Raw genomic sequence first — 17390 nt, forward strand, 5'->3', positions numbered from 1 at the left:
GAGACAAAAATATTGTGAGAGAGTATGGGAAGAGGCAAAATGTAAATGAAGTGTTTATATGTAAAAATCTAATTCATAGATTTACAAAAAAAAAAATAAAAATCAACATAATATTGTATAAAGCCACAATTGATGCCCGAGTCATAATTGACCCACGAATTCAAAAGATGTAACTTTTCTTTTTTTAAATGGTTATATTTTATTACAAAAATAGTAATAAATGTATTAAAAAATCTGAAAAAATAAAATAAAATTATCATGTGTATTTTGATAGTCTTGACAATTTCCCAAAGTTTGGTTCCCATACTAAAAACAATGTGGTATTTAAAAATTATTATCTACCTCTCCCAGGTCAACAGGAGGGTTAATACAGTAAGTCAGGGCTTGACATTAACGCTTGTCCGCTTGTCCGGGACAAGTGGAATTTTGAACGGGCATGTTAAAGAGAATTTTACTTGCACGACCAGACAAGTAGCCTGATTAAAATCTCAATAACAAAAGTTAGCTCATTAGTGTGGGATTGCGGGGATTGAGCACAAATTTAATCATTCCCGCATGTTTCACTTTCAAAATGTGGGGAATTCCCTCTATCGTGTCGCCCTCTCTCCCTCTCGCCTTCACTCGTGGTGCAGCGTTCAGCAGCTTGTGAGTGCGAGCAGTGGGGAAGAGCTTATTTACTGAACTTTTGATTTTACATATATAGACGGGTATAAACCTGTTAATTGATCATACGAATGGTGTTGTACCACGTCTCTATAAGCGAGTGATGCGACAAAACTATTCACAGTGTAAACCCTTTTTGTCATCTTTCTGTGTTCTGAGACTTTTATGTTGAAGTTTTCCCCCGAACTACATTTCTCTTCATGCACCTTCCAGACATCCTCATCACACACCTGTTCCCAATTCCCTCTGATCATTGTTCCCAGCTGTTCCTTGTTATATCTTTAGTTCCCATTTGTATATATAGCCCTCATTTTCCCCTTAGTCTTGGTCAGTTCTTTGTGTTCGTGAAAGAGTGTTACATTCATTGTTGGTCAGCAAACTGCTGTGGCGTTTTTTTTTTTTCCCCTTTTGTACTAATGTTTGCTTTTCATCGTTGTTCCTTCATCTTTAAAATAAATATAAATAGTACTGCGTTTGGATCCACGCCTCTCACCCCGTCCTTTCAAACAGCATAACGGAAGAACCGACTGCAAAAACATAAATCAAGCGGTAAAACTCTCCCGGCTGCGTCAGGGTAATCGCTTGCTGGAGGATTACGTGAGTGAATTCTGTGAGGTGGCTAACGAGGATGATTTCAATGATGTGGCCTTGAACGACATTTTCTGGATTGGTTTGAGTCAGTGAAGTCCCTCGTGCCTTATGGTAAAAGCCCCTGGACCATGGCCCAATTTATTGATCTGACATTGTTATTTAGTGGATCAGCCTTCACTGTAGGAGTGATGGAGGACTACACTCCTGCAGTAGAGTATCCCATCACGCCTGCCACGTTCAACGAGCCCACGCCTGCTACAGTCAACGAGCCAGAGTTTGAACCCGTGTCCGTCCCAGAACCAGCTTTCACGCCTGGTCCAGCCCTAGAGGAATTTTCGGTGAGGGGGGGCTACTCTGGTTCCAGTCATCTCAGAGCTCAATGGAGACCACTTTCTCCCCAGCCTTGGTGGTCCTGGAGACCTCGCCCCTTGTGCCTTCCACGACCACAGAGGTTATACCCCTGTCACTGTGTGAACGCTTTTTGTCATCTTTCTGTGTTCTGAGAATTTTGAAGTTTTCCCCCAAACTACATTTCCCTTCATGCACCTTCCAGACATCCTCATCACACACCTGTTCCCAGTTCCCTCTGATCGTTGTTCCCAGCTGTTCCTTTATGTCTTTAGCTCCCGCATGTGTGTGCACAGTACTGTGCAAAATTCTTAGGCACATACGATGTTTCACAAAAGCATTTGTCTTAAGATGGTTATTTATATCTTCAGCTTTAGTGTGTCAATAGGAAACATAAACGTTAGACTCCCAAACATTACTTTGAAAATAGAATAGAAGAACATGGAGCCCTGCAACAAATGTCATGGCCCCTACAAAGCCCCCCACTGAACATTGTGTCAGTCTGAGATTACATAAAGAGAAGCAATTGAGACTAAATAGATAGAAGAACTGTGGTGAATTCTCCAAGAAACTTGGAACATCCTATCTGCCAACAACCAAGAACAACTGTGTCCAGGTGTACCTAGGAGAATTGGTGCTGTTTTAAAGGCAAAGGTGGCCACACCAAATATTGATTTAGCTTTTTTTTATGTTTACTGGACTTTGTATGACATTAAGTGATAAATGCAAACTATATATTTCGTTATTTTTGAAGACATCCTCCCTATGCAACATTTTTCACAAGTGCCTAAAACTTTTGCACAGTAATGTATATAGCCCTCATGTTTCCCTTAATCTTGGTCGGTTCGTGTTCGTGAAAGAGTGTTATGTTCATTGTTAGTCAGCAAACTGCTGTGGCGTTTTGTTTCCTTTTGTACCAACGTTTGATTTTCATCGTTGTTCCTCCCGAGTTAAATAGTACTGCTTTTGGATCCACACCCCTCGTCCTTCCAAACAGCATAACAATGTTAATAAATTATACACAATGAAAATATTATCTATCTTTAATATGCATATCTGTTTTGAATATACAACATAACTGATTTAGCAGCAAGGTTCTCTCAGGATTGTATCTGATAACATGCATTTTGTCAATATTAAACCGCTGTTTTTAATGCAACTGGTGAGAAATGACTTGTACACTCAAAGAGATGATTTACCCAAAAATGAACATTTGGTAATGCGTTAACATGAACTAACAATAAACACAACAGTCTAATTTTGTGTTATCCTCAGAAGAGAGAAATGCATACAGGCTTGAGGGTGAGTAATGATTTACTGTCTTTCTGCACTGTGTTCTTAATCCCTATTATGTGTAAATGATGACGATGGAGGCTTTTTTTTTTTCTTTCTTTCTTACGTCCTTTATTTGTTTACTCTGACAAGTGAATGACCAGTTTACTTGTCCGAAGGGCAAACACATGACAATGCTTAATGTCGAGCTCTGCAGTAAGTGGCAGGGTTGCATTTCATGTGTTCAATTTTGTGTGAATTGGGAAGTGCCTAAAGTATTTTATCATGCAGAGAGATCATACTGGACTTAGAAAATGCATAATTTTTGCAATATTTGACTGTAAAAGTACACATTGTCTTGTTTAATCTACTATAATGTTCCACTGTATATAGTAAGATAAATTACAGTTAATCAGTTAACAGTGATTTACTGTGCCATTTTTACATTCTTTTTCAGTTAAAATTACTAACATTGTTTTATGCGTTACCGCCAAGTTGTCATTTTATGCCGCAGAATGTGACAATTTGTCCTAACCTCTTCTATTGCCAGGTGAAAGACATGCAATTTCATGTTCTTCAGCTCTCAAAATTTGTCCCCACAGCTTTCTCAGGATGTTTCCCACCGTCCTAATGGAGAAAAAATAAGATTTTCTTGTCAGATGCCATGTGGAGTTAATTGGACGTGTCTGGGTCCGGCGTTGTTTCTGTTTGAATGCCAAACACCTGTAGTGTATAGAGAAGGAAAGGCTATTACAGCACAGAGAAGAAACTCACAGACAACATTTGGCTCTGCAGTTCTCCAAACAGCCACATGAAGGACAAAATTGCTCCGATTTAGTCCCTGGTTTCCTGTGGAGGGGCCACTGACCACCATTTATATATGTTTTATATACACCCACTGTTACCAACTCAACTCAGTTCCAATGACTGTGAACACATGTATACTTACATGTTTCAATCTTGAACCATCACAAAATGTCTGTATGTTAAAGTCACCTGATTCAAATGGTTAGTTCACCCAAAAATGAAAATTCTGTTATTATTTGCTCACTCTCATCTGGTTTCAAACCTGTATGACTTTCTTCCGTGAAACACAAAGGGAAGTTTTTTGAAGAATGTTCACACTGCTCTTTTCCACACAATGACAGTATATAGTGGCCATAAGCTTCTAAATCAGCATACAGGCTTGGAACAACATGTGGGTGAATAAATAATGACAGAATTAAAATTTTTGAGAGAACAACTCCTTTATTCCAGCCCAACAGGAACAGTTTAGTGCAGATATTTCATCAGTAGAGAACATTGTATAGTGTGAATTGAATAAAGATATACAGAACATAATTTTTTTTGTTTTGTTTTGGAAATGTTATCTTCTGGAGTTTCGCAGCAGCACATTTGAATCCTTTTTATGCAAATATAATTTATTTGATGTAATGGTAATCTGATGCTAAAGGATATTCTGTGAAATGAAAAGAACAGTTTGTGCTCTCAGCTAGAAATAATACCTAAGTCATTTCTGATGAAAGTGGCTTAATTTTGTCCTTTGTCTTCAAAACTAATTTCAAACATTTAAGCATACGCCTTCAGATCAAAAGATTTTTAAGATCATGAGAAACATTTCAGTCAAGTGTTTCAAAACTTTTGACCGGTAGTGTATATATAATGCATAACATGTTGCATACAGTATATGTGTGTGTGCATATGCATTATGCAACATATACAGTGAAGTGAAAATGCTCATCTATTCCAATACAAATTATACAATCAGTAAAACAATAGTGCTCAATGTCACAAATTGTCTTACATTTGATCAATGACATAGAAATAGTGCAGAATCTTAAATATTTATTTTTTCATTTGATGTTTCATTGTTTAAAATTATAAAAATGAATGTATATTTTCAGTGTGGTCTCAGACATTTGGTCCCCACTGTTTTGCATACATACTGTATATGCGTGTGTGCAATATATGTAGGCTATGTTTTAGGTTCCTTCCGAAACATCTCTCTTTCTATATATATATATCTATATATATTTATACAGAGCTAGAGGTTAGCTCTCCTCCTAGGGTGGCTTGGCTGGGCGCTGAAGTGCTTTTGAGGTGCGTTAAAATTACAGGCTGGGTCGAGCGGCAGAGATCCAGCCTCCCTCCACCACTGCTCTTACGCTGCCGCTCAGCCCCGGCCTCAAACAGCCGCCTGACAGCTTAATTAGCGAGGAGCCGCAGGAGATGAATAGAACCGCATAACTTTCGCTTCCACCTACTCAATAAAGGCCGGCATCCAGCTGTAGAGGCACGGAACACAAGGAACGATGATGTCATAGAGCCTTCTGAATTGGAACCTTGCGACAAACCCGCAATCATGGTAAAAAATAATATATGAATGTACTGCGTTACTGATGACAACACTGTGCTAGCATAATAAATTAGCACTGTATAAAACACAATGTGACAAAGGCCACATGCCCAAATTCACATTAATTCATTTAAGTTTGAAACCTCCTAACATCATCGTTTTCCATAGTATGTGGTAATTGAGAGCATTTTCGAAAGTCTCCATTTTCGGTGAAGGAAAATATGTTTCAATGTGGATGAGAGGCAGAAACGCTGAAAACTCAATGTGTTTTCAAATGAAAATGAATTAAGGCCTTGGTCGGTTACATTTTTTTCTAAGAGTTCACTCAGATGAGCTGTTATGAACCACCGAAATGAAAGCAAAAACACCAGATTTAGTTCTAAATGACATCACACCCATTAATTCTTCGATTTCATATGAAGTATATTTGGTCCTTTAGAGTGCTGTTTTCGTTTGAAGACTCCATATTTCAATTCCCAACGTCATTTTTTTCCCAATGTATGCAGTAAAGGAGAGCTTTTTTGAAATGCTAAATTTTCAGAGGAGGAAAACTTTGTTCTACTGTGGATGAGAGGCATAATTGTATAAATTAATGCACTTTCAAGAGAAGAATAATTAGTGTGGATGCGATCTAAGATTTCCTCCTAAAAAACCAGCCTAAACAGGTTCGCTGGTCTTAGCTGGTTGATGCTGGTCTCCCCGTCTGGCCAAAGCTGTTCAGATGGTTTGGTCTCCCAACATGACCAGTTGAAACATTCCTAAATCTCTTCTAAAATTAGCCAAAAAACCTGACTGACCAGGCTCAGAAACCAGCTAAGGCAAGATAACCAACTTAGGCTGAATTTAGCAGTTTGTTTTTAAAAAAAAAACAACAAAAAAAAAAAAAAAACAAAGAAGCTTTGGGACTGGAACCTTGTCAGGATCCTGAAAAAATCTTGAAAATTATCATTTTTTTGAAGTATTAGGTATTAGCTAATGTAATGCGTTACTGATAAGAACACTTGTGATTTGCATAATAAATTAGCACTGTGCTCATTGTGAAGCCACTTCCACATTAATCTGTTTAATTGTGAAACCTCCATTTAATGTAGTATGTGGTAATGGAGAGCTTTTTCGAAAATCTCAATTTTCAACACGTTCAATAGTAATGCGTCAAGTTGCTATGTTGCTTGGCACAAGTAAATGAGGCTCATCCAATCAGAATGATCATTTTGATTGTGTTTTATTGCGTTAAAATATGTTAATAAAAACTTGGAACTTGTACAAACTGCACCAACTATAGTTGAATCCCACACTGCATCTCTTAAACAAACACTCGCTACTTTTCTCACTCATAAAAACACAGATGCACACGTCTTATTGCCAGAAAATGACAGATTCATATCCTTCTACTTAGAATGTGGTTTCCATAAATAGGTTTGCGGTGAAATTCACAGGCACACTAAGCCCCTTCTTTCCTTCTTTAAATCTTGTTGTATCAGTAATGGGCTTTATTTATATTTTACGCATTGAGAAGGTGATGTTGCCTTTGTTATCTCCTCTGTATATCAGCCAGGTTCTCTCTTGCTTACAACACACTAAATCCACACCAATTAACTTTGATCCATAACTACTAGAACTTTACTCCATATTGCTCCAAAATCTGGCACCTACTTTTCTCTATACTATTTATAGTTATGCAATTATTTATATAACAATGCAATTGGATTGTAAGCTTGTGACCTTCAAAATATTGATTCGGTACAATGGGAGTTTCAAGGTAATGAAATATGAGCAGAACTAATTTATTAGTAATCATTAATTAAACCATCCTTACCTACTTGTGAATTTGCATCCACTTCAAGTCATTGCTCAGCAAGTCATAAACAGAGAATAAATATGATATTTGTGATTAACGTTATTACATATCATGTCTTTTTCTAAGATATGTAAATTACAAGAGTTGGGTCATAAATGTAATGGGTAACTATAAAACAAGATCTTTTCTACCACGTAATTATTTCTTTCCCCATCACAAGTCTACATGATTTTATGCAATGTTAGTGTTGACAGACATCAATCACATTATGAGATCTTCTGTTTACTCAGAGACATCTTCTGTTTGCATATTATACATAACTAAAGCAAAACGACAGTAAGCAGCAATAAATGTCGCAGCGTTTGATCTATTCGCCATAATGTATTGAAATGTACTGAAGCGGTAGCATTGTTCAATGATGGTGTTTAAATGGTAATACCATAGTACTATCCCTGCTAAAAAGAAACAGCTTAGACCAGCCAATGATGGTTTCCTGGTCTCCACCAGCCACCAAGCTGGTTTTCACTGGTCAGGCTGGTATGGTTTGCTGGTTTTAAAGGTATGTATTTTGAGTAGTGTTCAGCTCGTAAGGCTAGGAGACCGGCTAAACCAGTTTAAACCAGCTAAACCATTAAACCACCTAAGGCCTGTTTTAAATATTTTATTCTGAAAGGATGATATCCAATGGTTCTGAATGATTTCTGTATTCACGTACCATGGAATTTGCATGGTATTTCACGGTACTGGACAGAATACCATGTTGTTTCTACAATGGATGTCAAAAACATAGTGTAACAATGGAATAAAAGTACAAACAATTTGGTATTACCATGGAACATGTCCAAACAACCATAGTAAGATCACAGCACTTTTTGGTACTTTTTTGCTAGCTTAGATAGCTACATAAACATGTGTGTGATATGTTCATGCACACTGTTATGGTACACAGAAACTTGACCAATCAGAGAGCACTCAGTCAAGAGAAGAGGTAAGTTAACATTTTTTAATTCAATTTTTTTAATTTCACCCTAGTCATGTGACGAGGTCAGACGCCCACACTATGTCATGCACACACAAGAAATAAGACAAACAAACAAATTTAAATGCTCATTGCAGTTTTCCCAAAGGCAAAACCAATAAACAGTTTATGTTGTTCTGACAGTCTGGAGTTTGAATCCGTATCGTAGACATGACAGATTCCCTTGCTTAAATCAAACAGGGTTACACAGATTATTTGATGCAGGAGGATCTTACAAGATCCCTAAAAAATGAATTCTATTGCAGTAGGAGATTATTGGCAGAAGAAATTAATACAGAGCTACATGTGATGATGTGACTATTGTGAATAGTCATATTTAACCGGCAGCATGAATCACATTGCTGTGGGTGGTCAGACAGCATTAATAAGATTTCAGTAGCATTAAGATACAAATATAAGTAGCTGTGAGTAAACAAATGAGACACATGAGTCAAAACAATCGTTTTCCTGCTGGAAGATACTGTAAAGTATTATATAAGTGTTCATAAAAAATACAAAAAATAACAGAATGAAATATTGTCAATGAAATGATATAGCCTATACAGTGGGATCCAAAATCTGAGAGCATATTGAAAATCTGGGAAGTTATTCAAACTTCAAGCCCAGTGCCATTATTTATCCATTTATAAATCCAGATTAGCCACCGTTTGTGATGCTATTTGGATTATTAATTGGTTATTGGCAGAGTTGGAGTCTAAACCTTGAGGCCTCTCAAGACCACATAAACGTGGTCTTGGTCTGGGCCTCAATCTCATCAACTGTAAAGTCTTGGTTGGAATTTGAGCTTCATTTTAGGTCTCAGGCAAGACTGTAGGCAATTTACAATTTTATTTAATATTTACTGTAATCATTAACATCTACCATCATTTCAGAAATAAATTCCATCTTTGTTCGGAAGATCTGGGTCTTGGGGTTTGGTCTGGATCTGGGTCTCGGGGTTTGGTCTGGATCTGGGTCTCAATAGGTCTCTTTTTGTCTGGGTCTTAGGGCATCTAATATTGGTATGGGTCTTATGTTATGTATGTTATGGTCTGTAGTTTTGGTGGTCTGAAATTGGTCTGGGTTTTTTTGGTCTTAGGGGTTCTGCTATTGGTCTTTGGTTAAGGGGGGTCTGGAATTGGCAGGATTTATTGGTCTTAGGGGGTCTGGTATTGGTCTGGGCCTCATGGGGTCTAGTATTGTTCTGAGTATCTGTCTTAGAGGTCTGGAATTGGTCTGGGTCTTGGTTTTAGGGGGTCTGCTATTGGTCTGGATCTTGGTCTTATGGGGTCTGGGTCTCAGTCTTAGAGGGTCTGGTATTGGTCTGGGTCTGGGCCTTGAGGGCTCTAATCTTGGCCTGGGTCTTATAGGGTCTGACATTGGTCTGGGTCTCAAGGGGTCTGATATAAGTCTGGGTCTTTGGGAGTCTGGCATTGGTCTGAAACTTAGGGGGTCTGGCTTTGGTCTGGGTTTTATTGGAACTGGTATTGATCTGGGTCTTGGTCTTATGGGGTCTGGTATTGGTCTGGGTCTTGGTCTTAGGGGATCTGGTATTGATCTGGGTCTGAATCTTAGGGGCTCTGGTATCTGTCTGGGTCTTTTGGGGTCTGGTGTTGGTTTAGGTCTTGGTCTTTGAGATTCTGGTATTGGTCTGGATCCTATGGGTTCTCGTATTGGTCTGGGTCTTGGTCTTAGGGACTCTGCTATTGGTCTGGGTCTGAATCTTAGGAGTTCTGGTATTGATCTGGGTCTTATGGGGTCTGGTATTGTTCTGGGTCTCAGTCTTATGGGGTCTGGTATTGGTCTGGGTCTTGGTCTTGGTCTTAGGGACTCTGTTATTGGTCTGGGTCTGAATCTTAGGAGTTCTGGTATTGATCTGGGTCTTATGGGGTCTGGTATTATTCTGGGTCTCGGTCTTATGGGGTCTGGTATTGGTATTGGTATGGGTCTTGGCTTTAGGGGGCCTGGTATTGGTCGGGGTCTCATTCTTAGGAGGTCTTGTATTGGTCTGCGTCTTAGTGGGTCTGGTATTGGTCTGGTCTTGACTCCAACTCTGTTTATTGGATAATCCTTACTGTAATGATTATGCAGATATTATATTTCAGGAAACAGTTCAACATTGTAAACCAGTGAAAAATCTTAAAATAAAAATGGCATAATTGCTGTTATTTTGGAAATCAAAGATACTATTTGGTAAGTGGGAAGTCTCATTCTCTTTTACAACTAGAGAATGAGAGCTGTTGATTACATCCCGACCATTCAGCTAAAAGAGGTGCACTACGTTTCTCAAACAATACCATAGCAATCTTTGAGCTATAAAGAACCATCTTGTTTTTAGGGCTTTCTCGAAAGACATAATTAAAGTGTAAAATACATATATAACTGCATTTATTGATGCATTGAAATCATTTTAATTCAAAAATAAATGCCATGGCTATGATTGAAAGCAAAGCAATCATTACTAGGGTTATAACATACATTATACATTTGAATCTGTTCACAATGGAATAATAAGTCAACGTGCTGTTGTTTATATAAATAACGATGAATAACAATCATTGGTGATGTCAGTATGTTTCCATTGTGAGTCTTTTTAAATGCCCTTGAGATTGGTGTTTCAATTATTTGACATTTTAGAGGCAGAAATTCAACTTTTATTTCAAAAAATACTTTAAAGGAATATTTGCTTATTATATCGGATCCAGTGCTAAGGTAGCGATCACTTTCCCTTTTTGACAGTATATGCATACCAGTTTAAACGAAGTACATGCAATTCTTTTCTTTAAACCGACTTTTGCTGTCTTCCATCTGTAACATTTAGATATAACGCACTTGGAATGTCTCTACATACATGTATAATTTACAAAAGCTTTCAATTTAAATTAACGAAACGAAAACTAAAAAACAAAAGATAACGCAAACAATGATGTACATCAAATGCACATGCAATGGTTGGCAACAATATTTTGGCATGATGTGAATTAATGTCTTAAATAGAATTGCTTATAGAAAACAATACCTGATACAGTGTAGTCCTTTTCAAAGCAGTTTTTTTTTAATCTTAATATCTCCTTCGGTGGTGTGGCACTTGAATTTCATAAAGAACCAGAGGCTGCTCACCATATGATAAAACACGCTTTTTCACATGTCCCTTTAAAAAATTATATATCTCCCTCTTTATTATTCAAAACTCAAGTGTGCATCATCTGATATGATATCAGGGTTATAGTAGATCCAAACCTGCTGTTTGGGTGCTGCTCAAATGGGCAAAGAAGGCCCAGGTGCTGTTTTTCTGCAAAAATAGATATCCATGCTTCATGCTTTTTCTAAATCAGCAAATTCATATGCTGTATATCCATCATCCAATCAACCATCCTGCTCACATGGTCTGACATTACTTCTGCATGTTTATTATCTCGCACGAGCCAAAACAAAAGGACAAAGAGCAGGATTGCAGTTTGGGAGAGCAGCAGCATTGGATGTGTGTGATTGCGATTATTGAATAAATACCGCATTCTCGAGAAACCCAAACCAAGTGACATTTGGCCTCAAATGGACTTGCGTCGTCTCATCAATCGGAGGTTTTCCATGAAGCTGTGCAGCCCTGGTGAGACAGAGCTGATAGGTGAGGGTAGGAAGCTATTTTTCAATGTGCTCGGCGAGATTTCCTCAATGTGGTAGGACACCGTCGAGTGGTGGTACTGATGCGGACTCAACTGGGAGCCGAACGAGTTCTGGTGCGGAAATGCACCCCCTCCGCCTCCGCCTCCTCCGATGCCTAACCCAAGCCCGACTGAACTCCCAAACTCATGTGAATGGTAATGCATGCATGAGCACACAGATTGGAGATTGGTGACTTCTGATCTGTAGCGTTGTTGCTGCTGCTCTCGTCTCCGTCGACTCCTCTGAAGTGTGTCCTCCTGGATGTGGATAATCATGCTACTACGGTTTCCCACAAGAGAGGCTCTCTCCTCCGCATCCCGCCGTTCGTCCTCGCTGTTCATGGTCAGGAAACGCAACACCACCAAATTGAGAAATGCTCCAATCACCGTCAGCCCAACTAAGATGTACATGAAGCTGAAGGCCACGTAGAGTGGCTTTCTCTGCAAGGCTCTGTTCTTCTGCAGGGCTACAAAGTCCCCAAACCCAATTGTGGTGAGCGTTATAAAACAATAATAATAGGATTGAAAGAAACTCCAGTCCTCATAGTGGGAGAAAGCCACCGCTCCAATACAAAGCGTTCCCATGCAGGAGAAGAACCCTACGGTCACCATGTTCTCCATGGAGACGTCCGTGATGCGCATCCCGCAGCACTTTTTGATGCGCTTGAGCAGGTACTTGACAAAGGTGTTCATCCTCTCGCCGAGACTTTGAAACATCACTAGTGTGAGAGGGATGCCCAACACTGCATAAAACATGCAAAACGCCTTTCCTGCATCTGTGCCTGGAGCCGCATGGCCATAACCTAAAGACCAAAGAGAGAACAGAAATCAGATCAAAGATAACACTACCAACAACACTTAAATATTGACTGTACTGAGAAAAAATCTTACGCAGAATTTTTGTCTCGTTTTCCAGGAAAAATATCGAAATATCTTTAAATCAAGATTAGTTAATGTGAAAATCAAAATGACACATGATAGTAGGTCTTGTTTAAAGAGAAATCTAACAAAATTTAGTGAGGTTTATACTTAAAACAAGAGAAAACAATTTGCAAATGGGTTAAGAAAAATAAACTTGTTTTCCATTTAAATTAAGTTTATATTTCTTACCCCATTGGAAAATAAGAGTTTCACAAAATTGAACTTTTTACTATCTAGTTTTATCGAAAGCCCATCTATGCACTGGAAAGAACCCAGAAACCAGTACACTGATCTGAAGAACCTACAATGTAACATCTTGAACTTTTTTTTAATCTCCAAACAACTGCATTGCCATTAGCCAACTGCATAAAGCAACTGGTTCTTGAAAAGCTTCTTTGCTGGACCCAAGGTGCTACAAACTACCACTGAAAAATCTCATAATGGAAGTGTTTGGGCAAGAAATTTAACTCAAACTTTCTCCAAAGGACTGTCCCTGTGATAACTATACTGTAATTCAATACAAATACAAGCATTAACTAAATAACAAAGTTGTAATGTCGTATGAAAGAGAAGCTACTTTCAAGAGGACCAAAAAGGAAATATGTATGGTGAGCTGGAAGCAGAAACTAACAACATGCTTTCACACTCCGATCCAGTTGTTTTCTGGTGGGTGTCCAATACCTGTATCTTCTATCATCCTTACCGAATTCCAAGAAGCCAATCAACCAGTTTCAAGAAGCGGAAGTTGCCCAAAACTTGGCTTCTCCTACAAGCACACTCAAGCAGATAATGTGAGCTGAGTCATGCACTTGCTTAGCCAAAACAGGCATTGAGTATATGTCACACAAAACCAGGTGCGTCTTTGATCTTTTTCTGGGCTCAGAGATTAGACGGGGTGTCCAATTAGTGCCAGCCCCCCATCCCCCCATGGCCTGCTGGTGAAGGGGCAGAGAAAGGAAGTGTATGCATTATAGGTTTACAAAAGAAAGAAAAGAAGGCTGGCAGAGCCAGTAAAGCTTTTAGCTTAATTAGACTTCTTCTAGAAGTAAAAAGGCTAAATTTGCTGACTCACATTGAAGCTAGCTTACTGTTCTAATGCAATATTTGCTGATGAGGAGGAAAAGAATTGACAAGGCTTTAGTAAAAATGTATTACATCTCACCACACTACGCCAAAACAGGTAATAATTTTCTCTCTTTCATTAGCAATGAAAAAGATCCAAAGAGCTAGCGTTGCTGTTGTTGTTTTGCTACAAAGGGCTTCTTCAAAAATGCTAAACTGTACGTTAAGTACAGTTAAGTGTTTTCTTAAAAGAATGATTTCGAGCTCAAAACATTGTGTTTTTACCAAGGTGCAATAAACGAATGCAGGGGTTTTGCTAGCTTCCTCTACCGAAAAGAAAAAAACGGTTATCTTATACCAGACTAATGGACCAGATGTTTTTCTGGACTTAGCTGTTCTCCTTGGTCTGGTTTGCTGGTTTAAAAGGCAAGCTAGCTGACCAGATAAACCAACTGAACACCAGCTTAGCCAGTCCAAAGTCTCTCTAGCAAGTCAGTCCAATGGCGGCCTTCTTTGGACGCTCACGGAAAGCTATTTCCAGTCATGAAAGTGCAGCTCCTATCTACTTGAATGGGGAAAGACCAAAATCTCCAAAACGGTTGGTCAAGATTACGATCAACAAACATATTTCAAATCAGCAGTAAAATCTGACAACACTGGAATCATAAATTGTGTTTCTTTACCTCAGATTACGATAAAAAAAAGCAATTTTCCCAGCTTGTATAGCTAATCCGCCTGCGCATTCTCGAGTTGATTGACAGGCGATGTCTTTATCTAAAAGGTGATTGGCTCTTTTACCTGTAAGGCGGGACTTCCTTTCTAAATCCGTTGACCATTGGGCGTTCCAATTTCTCCCATTCATTTTAATAGAAGTGGCCCGTTTCTGCTAAATAGTCTCTGGCCCAGCTAGAAGACCAGCTACACCATCTTAAACCAGCTAAGACCAGCAAACTAACATAGGCTGGTTTAAAAAATAAAATCAGCAATGAAATGCTATATATGCTATATATCCAAAACAGTCAACAATGGAATTAACAGATAGAGACCATGTTTTATGACTTTTTGCTGACTGAGGATGACTAACTGCAGCCAGTGCCAGCCAGATATCACTTCAGTCTACTATGATGGACTTCACAGAAGATCAGTCGATGCCTACACCAACCATCAGATATGGGATACTTCACTGGACACAACCTGAAAATTGGACTTAAGATGGACTTCACCGGAAATGAATCTGCCACAAGCCTGCAGTCGAAATGCAGTGCACCTCACTGACCTCTGCCTGCATCACCTTGATCAAAGGATGGACTACACTCTTAAAAAGAATACATACATAATAAACAATAACACAATAACAAAGGACAATGTATCTGTATTCTTTTCTGCAGTTAGTTCAGGATGGACTTCTAAGACTTTAATCATTAATCTTACAATTCATACAAAATCTTTTTGTTTAAACATTGGCCTCTAAAACTTACTTACTGTAGTTTACTAATTTTAAATCATGACATGTACTACATAAATAATTAATATTTGCATTATATTCATGCTGTTTAGCCAGAGGGGAACTGGCCCCCACAGTGAGCCTGGTTTCCCCCACGGTTATTTTTTCCCATTAACCAACATCTTATGGATTTTTGTGTTCCTTGCCACAGTCACCTTTGGCTTGTTCACTGGGGGTCTATATACAAATATTATTTTCTACTTTATTTATTTTATTATTTATTTTAAGGCACAATTTACAATCATGTTTTTATTTAACTGCACTATTATGACTCGATGACATTACTATATTAGAGCTTCTTTTTCTGTTAAAGCATATTTTCTGTAAAGCTGCTTTGAAATGATGTGTGTTGTGAAAAGCGCTATACAAATAAAAATGACTGACTGACTTTGGTATGCTGGGAGATTCAAATTCAATATGTTCCATGACACATTTCAGAGTGTGAGCTGTTGTTGTGTATGTAGTTTTAGCACATATTAAGTGAAAAATAAATATTATTTAATCTCTTGAAACATGTTGCATTTTTACAATAGTGAGTCTCAATGAGGGTTAACCAATGGAAGTTAACCCAAAAATGAAAATTCTGTCTTCATTTAATCAACCTAATTTTTGTACCGTGACTTTCTTTCTTTCAACATAATTTTCATTTTTGGGTGACGTATCCTTTTACAGTTTTTTATCTGCACCTATAAGTAACTGTCGAGCCAAAAAAACAAAAACAACAACAAAAAAAAGGCAACCATAATCCCTACAGAAATAGCAACATATTTAATGAGAATGCATCCCATTGACATGTAGCCTCTTCAAAACCTTGTGAATGCAAGCCGCCCACTGGACCGCCCACGCAGCAGTGCTCAACACTCACAAATACATGCATTCATTACCATTACACATTACAACCACACGGCACAACTCCTGCCATGCACATTTGCGAACTTAATCAGCTTTTACTGATCTTTTGGACTTGTAAGGACTGATCGTGCAGTTCTCCCCTGAAGGCCACCTGCCCACTCGAGCATGCCGTTATGGATTCTGATTATAGAAGTCAAGCCGGATCGATTCGATTTGCAAGCGGCACCAGGGAGATTTACTTTTCTTTTTCACTGAGTACTGTGTTGGAGTTGCTCTTTTGACCTCATGTGCACACTCAAACGCACATGTTGGAAATAAGTCTATGTAATTTCATGTTTTCACTCACAGCTAGGGTGCTGTATTGGAGAATAATACTGCTTGGGTCAATAGGTTGCAGTGTTAAAGTGCACTTTGATAGAATTGGCTTTATACATATGACTGATCTATGAGAATAAAAATAAACTCAATACAGCTGCACATTAATGGTGTAACACACTGTGGAGCTGCCAGTAATTGAACGTTGAATTTAAGAGCACATTCTGTTCTTGTGGTTTTATTTTTTAAGACTTTTGGAGAGCTTTATCCTAAATGGAATAATTCACCCAAAAATTTAAATTCTTCCTCATGTTGTTTCAAACTTGTATGACTCTCGTTCTTATGTGAAACACGAAAGATGATGTTTTAGTGCATATCGTGGTCCGTCTTTTCAGTACAACGGTAGTGAATAGTGCCTCACTGTAAAGCTTAAGAAAGCACCCAAAAGTGTCATAAAAGTAGTTAATGTGACTCATGTGTCATATTCTTCAGTCTTCTGAAGGCATACGATGGGCTTTGGTGAGAAACACTCGACAATTTAAGTCATTTTTCATCAAAAATCTTGACGCCCGTTGCAAGTTCATGAGTGCTAGAGAAGCTTTTCCACTTGAGAAGTTTCATTGTTTAGCCTTTCGTATGTTACCTGCCATTTTATCGAAAAGCTGGAAGGATATCTTCATTAAAACATCTTCTTTTGTGTTCTGGAGATGCAAATTATAACAGATTTTAAATTTTTGGGTGAACTATCCAAGAACCATTCTTAAATATGCACAATCTGCAGGAAATTCGGCAAGGCATTAACGCTGAAGTCCTTGGTTTCCGTTTCACAAACATGTAATGTCCTGAGAAAATCTGTCCTGTAAACTGTACTTTCCATGGTATAGGTCAGTATTGTTTCCAAATTTAGCATATCATTGACCTTAGTCAGGGCAAAAAAAACTTTTGTGAACCCTTTAGAATAAGCTGGATTCTGCATTAATTGGTGGTAAAATGTGATCTCATCTTCAAAGTCACAAATATAGACAAAC

At 38.4% G+C, this 17390-nt stretch overlaps 1 protein-coding gene across 1 annotated transcript in view; it reads right to left on the reverse strand.

Moving 5' to 3' along the window:
- Positions 1-10491: 10491 nt before the first annotated feature.
- The window catches only part of kcnk9 (potassium channel, subfamily K, member 9), a 51895-nt gene continuing 44996 nt past the window's right edge, over positions 10492-17390 (reverse strand). Inside the window, exons 2-3 of the mRNA XM_051670211.1 lie at positions 11846-12511; positions 10492-11800 (exon numbers count right to left, since the gene is read on the reverse strand). Of these exons, the coding sequence (XP_051526171.1) occupies positions 11595-11800; positions 11846-12511 (872 nt within the window). The 3' untranslated portion in view covers positions 10492-11594. The remainder of the gene's footprint in view (positions 11801-11845; positions 12512-17390) is intronic.

This window comes from Myxocyprinus asiaticus, chromosome 34 (assembly GCF_019703515.2).
Source record: "Myxocyprinus asiaticus isolate MX2 ecotype Aquarium Trade chromosome 34, UBuf_Myxa_2, whole genome shotgun sequence".
Lineage (NCBI taxonomy): Eukaryota > Metazoa > Chordata > Actinopteri > Cypriniformes > Catostomidae > Myxocyprinus > Myxocyprinus asiaticus.